Below are 16,751 nucleotides of genomic sequence, written 5' to 3' on the forward strand. Positions count from 1 at the left end.
GTCCATCACGTTGTGAAGCCTACCTGAAAGCCAAAGACTGCCCAGTCAAATAAGACTTTGACTACACCTGCTCAGCTCTGACTAAACTGGCATGAACTGGAAAAGAAAGAAACAAAGTATGGATTTAATCAGGCAAATGTTTCTAAATTCACACTTGGTAACACATTTGGGGTGGGAGACCGTATGGTGATGGGAACTTCTTCCCCAGCAGTAACATGCCTTCGATACAGGTAAAGCCAAACAGAGCAGCCTGGGACTACTGAGACTGAGAGAAACTGAGACTGGGAGATAAATAGAACATGCGGACAATCAAACACAGGAAGAAACAACTGGTTAAGAGGGACACCCCTTGGGGCTGCAGAGGGCTCCACACGCAGATATCTAACATCACCGAGAAAGCAGAACCAAAGGTGGAGCTACCCCACGCGTGGGCCAACCTGCAAGCCAGGACCTGCCATGCTGACTGGTCAGGGCAGGAGTCGTCTTCCCCTGGGCCCATGTGGTAAAGGCCAAGGGCTTGGATTTGTACGCAGGGTGCGTGCGTATCACAGAACAGAATCGCCATCTACTCACCATTCCCAACCTAAGCAACTAAATCTTGGGTTGTATCTTGCTGAGTGCTCTGGCTTTGTTATTTCTCCCATCCCACCTGACTGCCCTGTGACACTTGCCTGAATCCACCCGAAGGCTGTACACCGCTGCTCGGCCTCTATGACAGCTGACAAGTCACCGTGGCCTGTGAGGATGTCGCTTGCAATATTAGCATCAGTCTTCAAGAAGCTGGGCTGAGATGGGCAAATCATTTAACATAGGCCACTAAGTCACCACCAGAGCATTACGACAACTCGCCCGAGCCAGCGCCACACAAGTGACCTAGTGTCCTAAGTCACAGCTCTGACGGTAAACTGTCTGAAACAGACAATTGAGCATTTTGATGTTTTATTTCTCCTTTTATTAGATTTTATCACTAAAGATTGTTTGAAGACATGGTATTATTTTTGAACAGCTTTTTTGCTCCTTGAACACATACAGGCCACAGTTCTTTACATTCGGTTGCTGGCTACGTTAACTGCTGGAGACTGGCTCTTCAGCAAATTTATGCTACTCATTATAGGTATGTTCTTTCTACGTGCACAGGCGTAACATCTTTAAGTTTTCCAGAAGGAATCAACAGCTTTTTACTCAAAAGTAAATATTATTTCTAATTAACCTACTACATTTATTTCATGTTTTCAACTTAATATACCTGCAGCTGTTTCAGTCATTAAGTAGGATCACTTTGTTCCTTTTAGGCAATGTATTTACCAGCCACGTATTAATTCTGGTTTCTCTTTTCATGGCAGCCCTTGGACTGTGAAGGATCAAAAAGATTCCTCCCTTACAATATCTTTCTAATATAAGTGAAACTATTCACCTGCCTTCATTCCTGCATGATAATGCTCAACAGAGTTGTAGAGTCAAGCAAGTATATGCCAACTCTTGCATGCCTGTGGGAACACAAGTGTTCTCTCATCTTCAAACAGTTTTCTGAACTTCTAAATATAGTCCTCCATGTTTTTAAACCCCTCTGTAAACATGCTTCAGGTGTATTCAGGGGGCTCTTGCCACTTCTCCCATGATTCTGCCAAGGGAGCATCATTAGGCAAATCACAAGAAAAGCTCACTGAAAATCTCTCTCCAGATTTTTCTCTAACGTTATTTGTTTCTCTCTCATTATTTCTCAAACTAATTGATGCTACTGGATTTTTTGCAAAGCTTGTCCTCATCTTACTGCATAAGAGAACTTAAGCATGACATACAAATATAATGGGCCACACCCTCAACATACAGTTCCGGCAGTGTACCTACAGTGAAACTGGTTTATGCATTCCCAAATTGTGCTCAAATCATTCTTCATCTTACTCAGCTGTCCTGGATATGACACAAAATGATGCTTGAAGTCCACATGGTTTTAGGATGACAATGTGCTTGACTAACTGCACCACAATCAAGGTGTCAAGAAGAAAATACACTGCAAATACAACCTCTAGCTCTCCCATAAAAATAGTGTAGTATTATATTGATTTTTAGTTTCTAATATTCATTCATTTTCACTTGTATTTCAGAAACTAACAAGTGCTTATTAACAGTAACTTATCTATGTGGTTTTTTTAAAGGTAAATGTGGGTCTCAAAAATTCAGTGTCTGCACATACGCTACAGAAAAAAAAAAGCTAGTTTAGAGAACAATGTAGGCATGTGTTTTTAAACTACTGTTCGTGCAGTCTGGTCAGGACTGTGTGACACAGTATACAGTGTTTTGTCATCCAAGGAATGTCTTTGATCAAGAGTTTATGCAAGAAGGAAAAAAAAAGGCATGAAACCCTAATCCGTTCCCACAGTCCAGTAAACGTGAGCTGGACAAACAGTGGACAATAGCAGTAAAGCTTGCTGCTGGAACAATAGCTGCAACTAAAAAAATTAAAGGGTTGCTGACTCACAGTTCCTATAATCAAGAAAGATTGCATGCCTTGTTGATTATTCCACAGAATCCTGAAGATGCTGAAGGTTACAAATTGTAACTACGTATTACATGGAGATAAAGCAGCAAAATATGCTGCTAAACAATCAAAAAGAAAAAAGACAAATACTGATGTTGATTCTGCTTAGTGCAGAGCTGAGATGCAAAAACTGAATAAGCAATCTTCTTCCTGCCTAAACAGGACTTTTGTTAAAAGTAAACTCCGTAATTTTATTATAAACTAAAAGCACTTTATTTCTTTCTGACAGTACACTACTATTCTAGATGCCATCCATACAAATTCTACACTACAATCAAACTTTCTAATGTTTCAGTACAAAAGCTATATGCTATTTCTTGTACTTATTCAGGAATCTTCTGCAGGCAATTTTGTCATGCTAAAAAACAGACACACAGAATTGTGGAACTGGTTAATTACTTATGTATATGAAATATAATAGAACAATTAAAAATATAAACAAAAATAAATCAACTGACACTACGGCTTTCATATATTTCATATGAGAGTGAACGGGCACTACTTTGTATTAATGAAGATTTCCAAAGCCTTGTATGTTCGCTATGTTCAGGTGCGCTGAATGACCATGTTTCCGTTTGCAGAGTACTACCTCATTTGGCAGAGCTATGTGCTACTCAAGAGTTGCAAAGTACAGAATCTTAGGATGAAGAATGCTGCAAGAATATAATGGTTACACTTCAGAAGTGAACACTCCTGTGATTAAGGAGGAATATCCAGTGTGAAGCCAAAGAGATACTCAAGTTAGTTCCAGATGAACTAAGGACAGTGAAGTGCCTCAGTACCAGATTGCTCCAATTAGCCTTTATATGTCGATCCTGGATACCAAAACTTCCAACTGGAAACCTGCCACAGAACTCCCAGATTCTCTCTGGTGATATATACATTTCTGCGGTAAAGCGTACTGTCATAACTTTGTCCACTTAAAAACAAACAAAAAACCTCTGGCAGACTGTAAAATGAGAATCTTTGCGGTTACTTGTCAAACTATGAAAGCTGAAGTTTTAGGCTGTAATTAGACCAGAACCCATAGCCATGAGAAGTTGCAAAGCGCAGTAATCAAAAGGCACCAAAATTCATGCTGGGAAGCACCAAGAATATGCAGAATTGTAACATTATAATAAATATTAAACCTTTTATAATAAACCAAAGTGTTTCTCTTTAAGAAGGTCGTGATGAGATGTATCACACACGTCATTCTACCTGCCTGGTTCAGCTTTTTACAACCTTCTCTGGAGTGCCCTCAGAAGTAAAGATTATAATCCAGATTCACTTCAGATAATTCTAGTATTTCAGCAGATTTCAAACTATATGCCTAAGATCATTAAGAACACCAACACTTTGTCAAAAATATTTAGTGCTTCACACTGCTATCACTGCAGAACTTGTTTAAGAAAGCCCATGGTAGGGAGGATGGAATTGGATGGTCTTTAAGGTCCCTTCCAACCTGAGCAATTCTATGATTTTGTGACTGAACAGTTTTTAAACCAGCCTCTATTTTCTCTCCTCTAGATGTCATATATCCAGAAAGCTGGCAACGTGAGTTTGCACAGGTTCTATGCACAGACTAGAACACACTATTGCTTATATACTTCATACGTCAATAGCAATCAGATCATAACCATAACCAAACAAGATATGCCAAACTGGGAAGTCAGACTTTCCTTACAAATCCAGATGTAATTTATCGTAACCAGGAAAACATAATAGGATCCTACAAGGCTGATTTCTCAGTGAGAAATTGCGTATACAGATATATATGTATTTTTTTTTTCTGATTTCACGCATTTCTGTTCATTAGAGACATATCTTCAGAGCTGAAATCGATCCCATTCATATTACAGCTCATGACAAATGGAAAGAAAGCATGCCTACTTAATGAATGAGTGAGTGTTACAATAATGAATTTAACTTGGAGACTTTAATCACCATCCTATTTTTTGTTCTCCTTCTCTATATCCATTCTAAAAATCTGTCTGTAGAAACGCAGCCTCAGTAAAGAGGCCTTTACTGTACTCACGTAGTACAATGACACAGATAATGTACAAAGTCAGATTTACACATGCTAGTAATGGTTGATTTGGTTATTACCAGCTGATGACCCCACTGCTGTAAGACAGCACTGAAATCAGCATGGAATTCCACAGGGAATTAATTCTCTGTAGTCAGAGCTTACCTTCCCACTGATGCCTCAAAACTCACTATCTCTTGTACTCATCACGTAACATGGAAATGAAAACTGCAAGTCTTCTGGACTGAAACGACTTCAGTACATTAGCAATAGTTAGCTTTGCATCCATTTTTTAATGGAAACCTATGATCAACAGCTTGAGCTGAGAGAATGTCATGAAGAAACAAAACAAGCTAGAACACAGTCCAGACAAGTCAGAAATTTGAGAGTTAAATGTTTCAAGCATTCCTCCCTAACTATAACTACTGAGCATAACTAGAGGTGGTAAATACAGCAATATATTTTAATATATTTTAAAGACATAGTAACTTCAATAATTTTGGCAGAAATTTTCCATCTTAACTGTTTTTATCAGATCAAGTACCTCCAGAAAAAGTTAAACCTGTTTGACCATACAGCACATAGCCACAATCTCCATGTCCTACTTTATTAATAACCAATATTATAATCTACACGATTGCATTTTTTCCACATCTTTCCCTCCCAGAACAAAAAGCAATATGCAAGTTATACAATCAAGCATTCAGACCAGGAAACGTCTGAATGACCATGTCCCACAGCAGTTTTATTCAGCCTCTCCATACACAGATCTTCCGATAGTTTTTAATTACAATTTAGTAGTTGCTTCCACCAGAGTCCTGACAGGATGAGTAACCAGGATGTGGCATTAATGAAGCCATTTATATGTATTTTTTTAATTTGTTCCAGATTTCAGGAAGGTGTTAACAAAACAGCAAGGGCATGAAAAGAGAAAACATATGCTTATGACTCACAAAACTGAATAATCCTTTGAACAGTGGTTTTGCCAAATTTTGATTTCAAATTTTTTTCAGTAGCATTGTAGTTTGGTTAAGCACATGCCTTTCTTTCACAGGTGTTTGCTAACTCTTATACTCCTCATCTTCCAGGTAACTCCCCTGAGGAACAGCCAAGAATACAAACATGTAAATAGCCACTCAGTGTTAACTAGTAGCACATTCTGAAGTATTCAAGCACTTAGAACACAAAATTATTTGCAAGGAGTCCCACTGGTTAAGGCAAACCAATATTCCTGATGTAATCTGGGCTTTAGCTCCTTAGCTGTAAGTACGGCATAAAAAACCCTCTGTGGTTTGCTGTTACAGTTCTAAACATCACAGAAAACCCCACAAATCTGTTGCAAAAATATTTTTAAAACTTTGCACTTAAGAAAGTACATGATTACATATCCAACAGAATTTTTAACTGTGGCTCATTTAATACACACCATCATGCCCATACAAGACTTGAGAAAAAAGATATTCAGAAAAATACAGATGTGTTTGGAATAAGAGATTGCATTAGCATGAACACACATAAGTAGCTAAAGGAAAGGCCTAGTAGGCAACCCTAAAGATGTCATATCCCAGTTTGAAATCCTTATGGTTAATCTTTATGGTTAAATATATATTTTTATGTTTACGTTACAACTTTTCAAACCAAATTAATGTTTAAATATATGAAATAGTAAACCAATAGTAGAAATTTAGCCACCAAAACAATTTTCAAAGTAAGTAATTATCTGTTTGGTCTGCAAAGATCCTTTTAATCCTTAAGATAACAAGAATAATTTTGTATATCATACAATCTCTAGAGTGGCGTTTTGCATATGACTTACATATCATACATTTCTAGTAATCAAATGCTTCACTGACTTTGAACTCTCACATCTCTACCTTGTTTTTCCATAATTTGTGCAAATCATGTACAAAGATTCCAAAAAAGGCCACATTATAAAATTTGAATACTTAGACCTCCAGTGTTTACTTGTCTTTGTACACTGAGAAGAATATCAAAAGTGCCTTTTTGAGACCAAGAACCAGCTTGCAGGGGGATCTCTATTGAAATCTCTGAATTATGTTTTAAGCAAAAAACATCTTGAGTCAATCACAAACGAATAAGCAGTACCACTTCATTGCCTTAAAGTAAACAGGTAAAATACTTTGATTTGCAAAAATAAATTATGTTGTGGATCCTGAGACAACTTTTTCAAATCTGGTTTTCTCTTAAGTGATTATGAAGTCAAATTACATTTCCCTAGTATATGATCTTTTTGTTTTGTGTCTATTTATTTTACAGAGATTACAGGGTATGCTATTCTTTTGTGCTTCCACTTAAGTTTCAAGTACTTGCACTTTTGAGCTTGCTCTGGTTGCCCAGTAGTTTTAAGTTGCGTACGAATTAAAAGTTGTACTTAAACTACCGTAAATGAAGAGACCATCAATGCTGTCATGTCACTTCCAAAGTCCCAAATGAAGAAACAGGCTACAAGTAAATCCTACCTCAATACTACTTTATTTCAAAGATATTCACCACGTCATTAGAAGAGTTGTATCATGCATGGATATGTTCTGTACTCTACTTGAGCAACTTCATCTATATAAATATTTGTGAACTATTACAAGAAGCATTACTTACAGGCCGTTTTTACGCACTATAAAAACCTCCTCCACTAGATGGCTCTGGCACTATGTGCATCAAAGCTAAAAAAAGTACACCTGCAACTAGTTATTAAGAAAGGCATCTGATATTGGCAACGTAATATACTCAGGAACAACAACAACAAGATGATTTTGAAATATAATTAATATATATATATGCACACATTTAACAAAACATTTTTACTTTTGAGTTAAAAAAATAAAAAGCAGAACATATGGCCTTCACATCCCAGATGCAAATGCACAATAAACATTTTGAAAATTCAAATTGCTTATTTTCTTGTATAATAAAAAAAGCTATACAAGTAAAACAGACATGAGGTCTAGATGGCACCAAGTGCCATTCAAGAATATGGCAATACTAACACATTTCCTTCACCTGAGAGCGTTTGCTGTGCATATAGCTTCCAATATGCATGCTAGTCAAATTTCTCATCATGAAGCTAAACTAAGCCATGTAAACTTAGCCAGACAGGCATACATTACAGCTGACAAAAGGCCTTCTAGAATTCATTGTATGACTGTATTGCAAATAGTGTGCAAAGACATCTAACAGCCCAACCTAAAACAACTTTCAGGTAAAATATTTGACTGTATTTCAAACTAATATAGTTGAATAAATAGAGACTAAACAGCATATTTAAGAGTAGAAAATGAAATCTTTCCCTGATAAAAGGTACTAGTAAATACTGATAGCAGTATCACAACTCTTGTGGTAGTCATGTTTCTATCACTGATCAATTAAATTGCTAGGTTTTGCTTCCCCCCTCCCTACACCCAGATCAGTCTGCAGAACTAGTACAAACTGCAAATTTCAAGTTCAGAGTTGCAGCTACTTTATGAACTAGTATCTTAAAATCTTCTTCCTTTGCATTCTGACTTTACTTGTCATTCTACTCTTTACCCACAGAAGTGGTTGCTACTGCAAAGTCTGCAGGCAACTGATTATATTTTACTTCACCTAAAATACCTACACATCGTGTAAACGGAATGATCTACATACATAGATTTTTTTTTTTAAATAGCATACATCCTTTAAGTAAGGAAACTTCGCAAATGCATTCCTTTTCAGGAAAGGGCTAGTGATGAATTAAAGTAGACACTTCTATTTAACAGGTTTTTAGTGTTTCCATGATCCTAAGTAAAGCCTGGAGAGAATAAATGATAAAGGACATATGAGGAAGAACTATTAAAAGATCACTGTTTTTCCCTTACCACTTTAATATTTAGCAGATCTTCGCTTTGTTTAAAATGAGTAAACACTTTTCCAGTTATTTGTTCTTTTAATATTTCTTCTTTGTTCATCCATGTTTATCTTCATCTGTTACACTCAAAACGTTAGTGAAGATCTTTCAGTACTGACCCTAAAATCAGACTGAATATTTAGCATTGAACAAACCTAAAAAAGAATACATGAAAGTGTTTCAACGTGTCTGTTTTCCAGAAGAATGCTCAATAAAACTATCAATTCCTCCATTTCTCTTCTTCTGGTCCTACTTCTAATTCATTGTGAAATAATATTTTTCCTTTAATTTCTTTCATTAAAAAAAAATAAAAATAATTGCATTTGCTATCATTTGGGGAATTTCCAATTCTAAGTATTTTTATACTGTGACTGCTTTTTGAACAGATTTAGAGATTCTTGCAGAAATTAATACTATTTTGTGCTAAAAATACCAACTTGATCCTACAAACCTGTTTAAATTTTCCTCTGATTTTTTCCAGATCTTCTTGAAGCTTTTCGTAAGTGGGGTCTTCATACGGGAACTTCTGAATCATTCCTATTAACGAATCCAGAGCCTTTATCTTTTTACTACAAAACAAAACAAAACAAAACACAATAATAAAAATCAGCCTGCTATAGAAGTCTTCTGTCAGTATGAAAATAATACTAATATTTTATAATTCAGAGCATAGAATCCGGTCTTCCATCCTTCTTTCAACTTCCCTCATTTAACTCAGTGTGTATCCAATACACGTTTAAGGCATAGTCAGAAATTAAGCTGTAGCACTACTGACAAATTTAATGTTTTGTTTTTAACTTACCTGCCAAAAATGAAGATATATTCAAGAAACATCGGAATTACCAATTATATGACTGAGTGAAATAAAGAAATGCAAAAAAAAAGCTCACCAGAACACATATCAAGATAGCTGAAAGCATAGTGGCAATTCTTTCAAATAAATTAATCAAAACTGGACAGAAAATAAAAGATTAGGTTCTTCCAAAGGAAAGTAATCAATACATGGAAGTATATGCACCTATGTAGCAAAACACAGAGGAAATGAAAAAAATGAGGGGGGAAGATGGGAGCAAGAAAATGTAGCAAGATCTATTTGTGCTGTGGACAGAAAATTAAATATGCTGAGACCATAACAATTGTGATGTGGAAGGCAAAGTCTGCCAGCCTTACCAAAAACATCTGAATTATTCATGAGACACTGATGCCCTAACTGGTGTAGGGAAACAAAATCTGTAATTTTAGATGTAACTGAGAGAGAATGGCAGCTCCTTCAAAAGAGCACCTTAGCAATTTAACATGAATGTCAGTCTTGGATGACAGGATGACCGTATCTCTGAGAACAAAATACCCATTAGGGGATATAATGCTTCCACAGTGAGTATTCAACACAGGTCCTCACAAATTCTAAATACTGTTCATACATAACAGTTTATTAGGTGTCTTCCTACAATGCAGTCTTGTATTCCTATTAGAGCATTTCAGAAATAATAGCTTCTTAATAGGTCAGGAAAACACTACATCTGTCCAGTTAAATAAAATTAAAAAGAATTAGCAGAAATAAAAAAAATAGATGATAAGAATACTGTATTAGAATTAAACTGTATATTTAATAATAATCTGCTGAAAACTAACAGTTAAAAATGTTAAGGTTTTACTGAATTCAACCAAATGTATCTCTCACCTATTAAAGCATCCTTAGGAAACAAATCATCATTTCATCTTCAGACAATGAACTCAGAGATAAATTTTTAATTCACCTGAATATATTTAGTTTCAAAATGCCATGAAGCATATGGATACCGCACCTTACAGAAATATTAAAAAACTACTAATGCCACCAGCTTTGTCAGCTGCTAAAAGACCTCAAATAAACCAATGTAATAAGCTTTTTTTTTTCCTGTTGTTTTTGAAGAAGTCTCTACTCTGTTCCTCTGTCTTATGAAAGCTACTGACGAAAACACAGTAAACATGGGTGATGAGTAGAGATACACCACCATAATAAACACTACCTTTAGGTATATAAACCACACAGCAAAAGTGCAGTGCAAGGTAACTTGATTCTGTACGATCTCAATTCGTCCACCCCAAAGAAATATTCTAATTTTTAATCAATAATATTGTTTAGCTATTAACATGTCACACTTTTAACAATATCATACCTTTTACGTAATTAAAAAAGGTCTATCAGTGGTCAGTACACTTGATTCTTTGTGATGCTGAAGTGCTAAATGTTACTAGGATTTCATAAGCTTTACTTTCCATACAGATAACAGAATGGAAGTCATAGAAAAACATAGGTTAGAAAGGAAGTCGGGAGGTCATCTAGCCTGCCTTCTGCCCAAGGCAGGACTAATTTTAAGGCCAGAGCAGGTTGCTTGGGACAATCTCCAAACATATTTTGAAAATCTACAAAGATGGAGCTTCTGTTGTCAATCTGGTCAACCTGTTCCAGTGCTTAGCTGCTCACACTGTAAAGGACCTTCTCTTTACACCCCACCAGAAATTCAATTGTTTCAGCTTGTGAAAGGTGCTTATTGTCCTTTGCACACTGCTGCAAGGAATAAGTCTCTAGGACTTCCCTTTAAGTAGTACAAATTAGCTATCTCCTTTGTCTTTTCTTCCTCAGGGTGAAGAAACCAAGTTCCCTTATCCTCTTTTCAGTATCACATTGTCCAGAATGTGATATAATCCTAATGAATCTCTGCTCACCCTTCCGGTTTTCAATATATTTTTTTTAACTTGGGAGGAGGCAAAACTGAACAATATAATTTGAATAATCTGAAAAACTATTGAAGGAACACTTTTTTTTTTTTTTTAACCTTACCTGTTCTTTTCATCTGTGCATTTGCAGAGCAGACACTGCCAGGTCAGTGCGAAGCCAAGGTAGCTGCCAATCTGGGAATTTATAAGAATACCATGAAAAAAATCATTAAACATACGCATACAAACCATTAAACAAATGTATACAAACAGTACTACATTATATCCCACTCTTCAGGAAACAAATCGTTGCATGTACAAACACATTTCTATGTTGAAAGGCTCAGTAAATTAGGGTAAGATGAATGAGGGATATCTGTGTTACCCAGTACAACAGTCGGAACACTTCTTGTAAGAAATCTGTTTAGCATCTGATGACAAGAATATTTAAAATGCATTATAAACAGCAATCCTGCAAAACACTGTCCATACTTTACATGCTCTGAACCTCAAAATTTATGAAACTGAAGTATGACAGCAGGGAAACAATTCAAAAACAACCTATTTAAGATGTTTTAGTTAAGTATTTGTTTTTGCAGCAGTGTCAGCTTAAGCAGCTCCTGTACAGCCCCACAAAAAGCTGTACCAGCTTGGCTGAGGGAGCGGCCAAGTCAACCAGTCAGGAAACCACATTTTTTCTGAGTTTATATGCAAAGAATTTTACTAGCCTAACGCACGAGGGTAGCATGGAATCCGAAAGAAGCACAAGAAGCTGACTAAGCTAGCCTTGCTGCCAGAAGGCTTTTCATTACAACTGTAGACACAAAATCAAATAGGAATATAAGTTCTTCAACACACCAGCTTGTAAGTCTGCTGGAGTCTCTTTCCAAAGTGATTTAGCATTCACAGAAAAACAACACAGACACCTAAAACATAAGTGAGCAGACTTTGAGGAAGTTAAGTCCAAAATTATAGCCTAATCCCACTTCAGTCCATATGTGCGTGTGTATACACCTGCCATTTAAACGTACAAAACACGGTTTAACTTCGAAGTTCCCATAACCTTCAAACCACTTCAGCGTAAAGTGGGAATGTCTGGGAATACCAGTCTTCTGGCAGTTGTGTTTGATAAGGTACACAGCTCAGTTTTTGTTATTCTATGTATTTTATTTATTTATTTGTTTTAAGGCTCAAACATGGGCTTGGGACTTAACATCTCATTAAGTGCTTAAGCATATTTGAAGTGAGGCAATTTCATCTGCGTGCACCAAAACTTCTTGGAGACCCCAGGTTAAGTGGAGACAACCCACAGACTTGGTTCCTAGCTGCACCAAGCTGCTGCGGGCTGGGGATACGGGCCCTTGGACGCTTTGCAGCGGTATGCTCAGCATAATTAGCAGTGCCCTACCACAGGGGCACAATCTTCTGCTTGAGCCCAAGCGGATACTGCGTCCAATACCACCTAAGGGATGTGATGGACAACAGACACATTTTATTTGTAACATCTTATTTTAATTCTCTATCAAGCAAGGCCCCTGTCAGATCAGTACTGTAATTCTGCTCGAGGCTGACAGTTCAAAGACTACCCAATTCATCCCTTCACATGACTCTCTATCTACAATTTTAGTGTCTTCAGGAACTTCCCAACGTACGTAGATTAGTGCACTTCTACATTATGGCCTATATAGGACAATTTTGTATACAACCATCTGTATTTAGAAGTTGCTATTCAACACTGTTTTCTTAGAACTTCAGAGCTGTAGCATCACTAGGAAAATATTTTGTCGCTATACATCTCCGTATCACACCAAGTCCAAACCAAAATTTTGCAATAACCATCCCTTCAGAATCTGGGCTTACCATTTTCAGTTCATAATGGATTAACATCATTGCTGCTACTCTTCCAGTAGCAATATTCAAGCAACAAACCCTCCCAGTGTTAGAAATAGCAAAGAGCAAAATGCAGACAACCAGAATTGTCTTGTTGGAAAGTAACTTGGGTGAAGAACCAACATTCCACGGTTTTCCCTAATGCTGAACCACAGAGGATGGTCCAGGGGGTTCCTTTACCACAATTCTGGGTTAAAGAAGTCAACATACACTCCACCACCAATTTGTTCTGAGCAGGTCTATTTGATTTCTCTCTTATCCTTCCTTTCAGGAACAAAAAATCAAAATCCCACAGAACAAATAGACTCAGAAAATGCAAAAACATCTATTTAATAGTTTAAATCAAAATAAAATTTTTGAAGTAGTTTTATGGGCCCTCCTGGACACAAACATAGCAATATAACACTGCAAGTTATTAGACCTATAAAGCCACAAGTGAAAAGTATAAATGTACTGCCTTATTAAAAAAACATTCTCATTAAAAAACTGCATAATGCTGATAAAGCTTATGAGAACGTATTCAATTTCAATCTCCTGAATTTCACTGGATGCCTCCGGTGTAGTTTTCTGTATGATGTTACCAGCAGGTTCAGGACGATGCATAAAAACTGCTTTGAACGATCCTAGAATGAAGCCCTTGGAGCTCACCATACCCATGGGCTTCACCCAACGGTTTCCACGCTACAGCAATTTTCTCATGAAAAAAACCAACCAACTCTGCAATTATAAAGCGTCTTCTCACGTACCTCGGACCCCATCTTGGCACCGTGGAGCGATCCATACCTCCTTCCCTCGGCAGCTCCAACGTGACAGCCTTCGGCGTAGCCCTCCTGATACCCCTCGCCGTGAAACCTGCACAAACACACGGATGGTTTTTGACATTTGTTTCCATTTTATATTCTGACATTTGTTCCCACTTTACAGAAGCCCACGCTGCGCACACGCAACCCCCGCACAGAAACCCATGCTGTGCCACCTCTGGAGCGCGATTACCTGCGATCAGAAGGCAATCGCCGGCCAGCCCCGCGGGGAGCCCCCTACCTGTGCTCGGCCATCACGATCTCCTCGAACATGTCCGGGCCGGGGGCCGGAGGCACGGCGGCCGCCATGACGCCGCCAGGCCCCGAGCGCGGCCCCGCCGCGCGCGGCACGCCGGGAGCGGACGGCAAGCCGCTGGGGCCGCGGGCGGGCAATGGGGCGGGGCGCTGCCTTCCCTGAGCAGCCGCTTGACGGCCGCTGCGCGTGGCCGTGAGCCCCAACGGCCCGGCCCGGCCCTGAGGGCAGCAGGGGGCGGCAGCGCGCCGCCGAGAGAGCGGGGGTGGGACGGGAAAAAGAAACGGGGAGATGGGGTGAAGCTAGGCCTCCTTCCCGTGACAATACCGGGATCCACGGCACCGGGAAGGATCCTTATTGTCCATTAATTATGCCATCGGCCTTATTTCTGGATGGCCCACCTTGGGTTTGTTTTCCTGTCAGCCTAGCTGGCGGTTGTTAAACACCAAGTCATGCAAAGAGTGATGAGTACGGCTAACTTCTGACAGAAGTAGTTCTGGAAACTACCACAAGCCCATTTTGTTCGGATGTGAAACACTTTTGATTTTCAAACAGTGTATTTTTTATGTATTTAGATGGCCAAACGTTAGTATGCCAGTCTATTACAACATTCACTTATTATTACAAACAAACACTGGTAAAGCAAAACATTTGGCCTTATTTATACATATGTTAACTTATTTGTTCTTCAGGTATTTAGACTTGAGATATTTCATGAAATCTGTGGCTCTGGGGACACCAATCCGAACAGCGGTACGGCCGGTCTGTTAGCGAAACACAGAAAGGCAGAGGATTGAATAGACAGCTCCGACATCCTGAGACATGTCTACAGAATAAATAAAACTGCACTAGAATGAAATCAAATTCATACTAGTAAAGGTTTAGCTAACTAGATGCACCAATCACTGTTCATTAAAAATGCTCCATCACAACAGGCTATATTGATTTATAAGGAATTGACTGCAGTCGGTCAGCCAGCTCATTTTCTGCATTAATTTAATGCTTAGATGTCGATGGACATCACGTGAAATTAAACGAGGCGTGTGTATCTTTGCGAGGTGTGTATCTACTGTACTGTCTCACAATCACAAACACCTATTGTTCACTAACGCTATGATGCCAGTGGAAATATAAGGTAACTCTGAAGCTAGTGACTACAATTTAAATCTTTTGAAGTTAAGGTGAAACAAGGGCTTTGATCTCGGTAGGTGGATTGATTCACTGTGTTGCAGATATAACAGTATTCTAGCAAGAAGTCTACCAAACACTACTCTCATTCTGGGGCATTCTTACGTGTTCTTAGCAATGTTTTATCTGTCAGAGTTCCTGAGAAACTTTCTGTATGCCTAGACTGTCACAAATTCACCCGTAATTCAGAGTCCAAATGACGTCTTTTCCCCACTCCCATTCACTTCCAAGGCAAACGCATCTCTGCTTTCATCACGTCTGATGCTGCCTGAAGGGAGGGTTGGCTCCCATACATTTTGGAGGAAAGAAAGTACATTTATTTTATTATTATTAAACAAACAAGTCCTTCTCCTTGTTCCAGGGTTTCCATGAACATAGTTTCAGTACTTGGAGCAGAGGTAACACTGATACTGCGGTTCCTGAATAAAGGTTTTACAGCTCTTCACACTTCCCCAGAGTGGAAATGGAGATGCCCAGTATCTCCTTTTCTATAGCTTTCTCACTACTCTTACAACTTGTATTTACACATCATAGCTTCTAATTGAGACTTCACAAGAAGACATTTGACACCTGACCTTTTAAAACCGTTTAGGGCTGTAAAACCTACTCCTGCAAAGGAAAGCATAGTCAATTGCCTTACTGTCTTTGAGAGACGATGGCCAGCCAAGGCTCACACAGTGCAGAGCGAAAACGTGCACAGTGGTGGTGCTGTTTACGTTCCCACAGAACCGAAGACAATGGCGTTCAAAGGTTTTGCACACCAAGTTCCTGACCGAGTCAGGTGTCTAATGGCAGGGAAAGCATTTTCCAGTAATCGTTCCACCTCACACAGGGATCTTGTCACTTTTCATACGCAAAGCAGCCAGGCCTGGTCAGAGCTTGGATGGGAAACCTCCAAGGAAAACTAAAGTGCTTCAGGAAGTGGTGTGGGTAATTTAGCTCCTGGCATTCTTCCCTCTGTCTGAATAAATATTGAACCAACCTCTAACCATGCTGTTACGGTAAGGAACACCGTGCTGCTGGTGGAAGATGCAGACCCAAAGGTGTCAGCAAATAGAGTCACAAGATGCTATTCACAAATGTAAGGATGTTCGACTTTGTGCTTTTGACAATATTCACAACAATGTTAAATCTACTTTAAAATCTCTCACTGGTTAATGTAAACAGTGTGCCCTCTGAATTCTGATATTTGCTGTGTTCCCCATCAAAACTGTCTTTATTTTTATTTTTTTATTTTTTTTTAGCAGAAAAGTGACATTTTGACCAACTTCTAAATATTCATGTTTATTTTACTTTGCTTTTTGGTTTTTGATTTTTATGAAAGGGTCTTAAAGCATACCCGATGTTCAAAGAAAATGTAGTGTCTGATCAAAAACAGAAATGAAAAACAGAAAAACAGAATGCCCCAAGCTCAAAAACTTTTGAAATAAAGCAACTTGAAAATCAGGACTGCATCTCCCAATACATGAAGAGCAGGAACCCTCTGGATG

General features: G+C 38.4%; 1 protein-coding gene across 7 annotated transcripts in view; it reads right to left on the reverse strand.

The window, feature by feature from the left end:
• LTO1 (LTO1 maturation factor of ABCE1) overlaps positions 1 to 14,205 on the reverse strand; it is a 31,918-nt gene extending 17,713 nt beyond the window's left edge. For 3 of the 7 annotated variants that reach the window (XR_005820034.1, XR_005820035.1, XR_005820033.1), the window contains exons 1-4: positions 14,062 to 14,186; positions 13,767 to 13,872; positions 11,255 to 11,325; positions 8,882 to 8,999 (exon numbers count right to left, since the gene is read on the reverse strand). Coding sequence is in view for 3 of the 7 variants with exons in the window: in XM_040557404.1 (XP_040413338.1) it covers positions 8,517 to 8,585; positions 8,882 to 8,999; positions 11,255 to 11,325; positions 13,767 to 13,872; positions 14,062 to 14,129 (432 nt within the window). In the remaining 4 variants the exon portion in view is untranslated. Of the gene's footprint in view, positions 1 to 304; positions 7,229 to 8,387; positions 8,586 to 8,881; positions 9,000 to 11,254; positions 11,326 to 13,766; positions 13,873 to 14,061 lie in introns of those variants that run through there. The other 4 variants (XR_005820036.1, XM_040557405.1, XM_040557404.1 and 1 more) reach the window with 4 other exon arrangements.
• Positions 14,206 to 16,751: the final 2,546 nt, after the last annotated feature.

This window comes from Cygnus olor, chromosome 5, assembly GCF_009769625.2.
Source record: "Cygnus olor isolate bCygOlo1 chromosome 5, bCygOlo1.pri.v2, whole genome shotgun sequence".
In the NCBI taxonomy this organism is placed as follows: Eukaryota; Metazoa; Chordata; class Aves; order Anseriformes; family Anatidae; genus Cygnus; species Cygnus olor.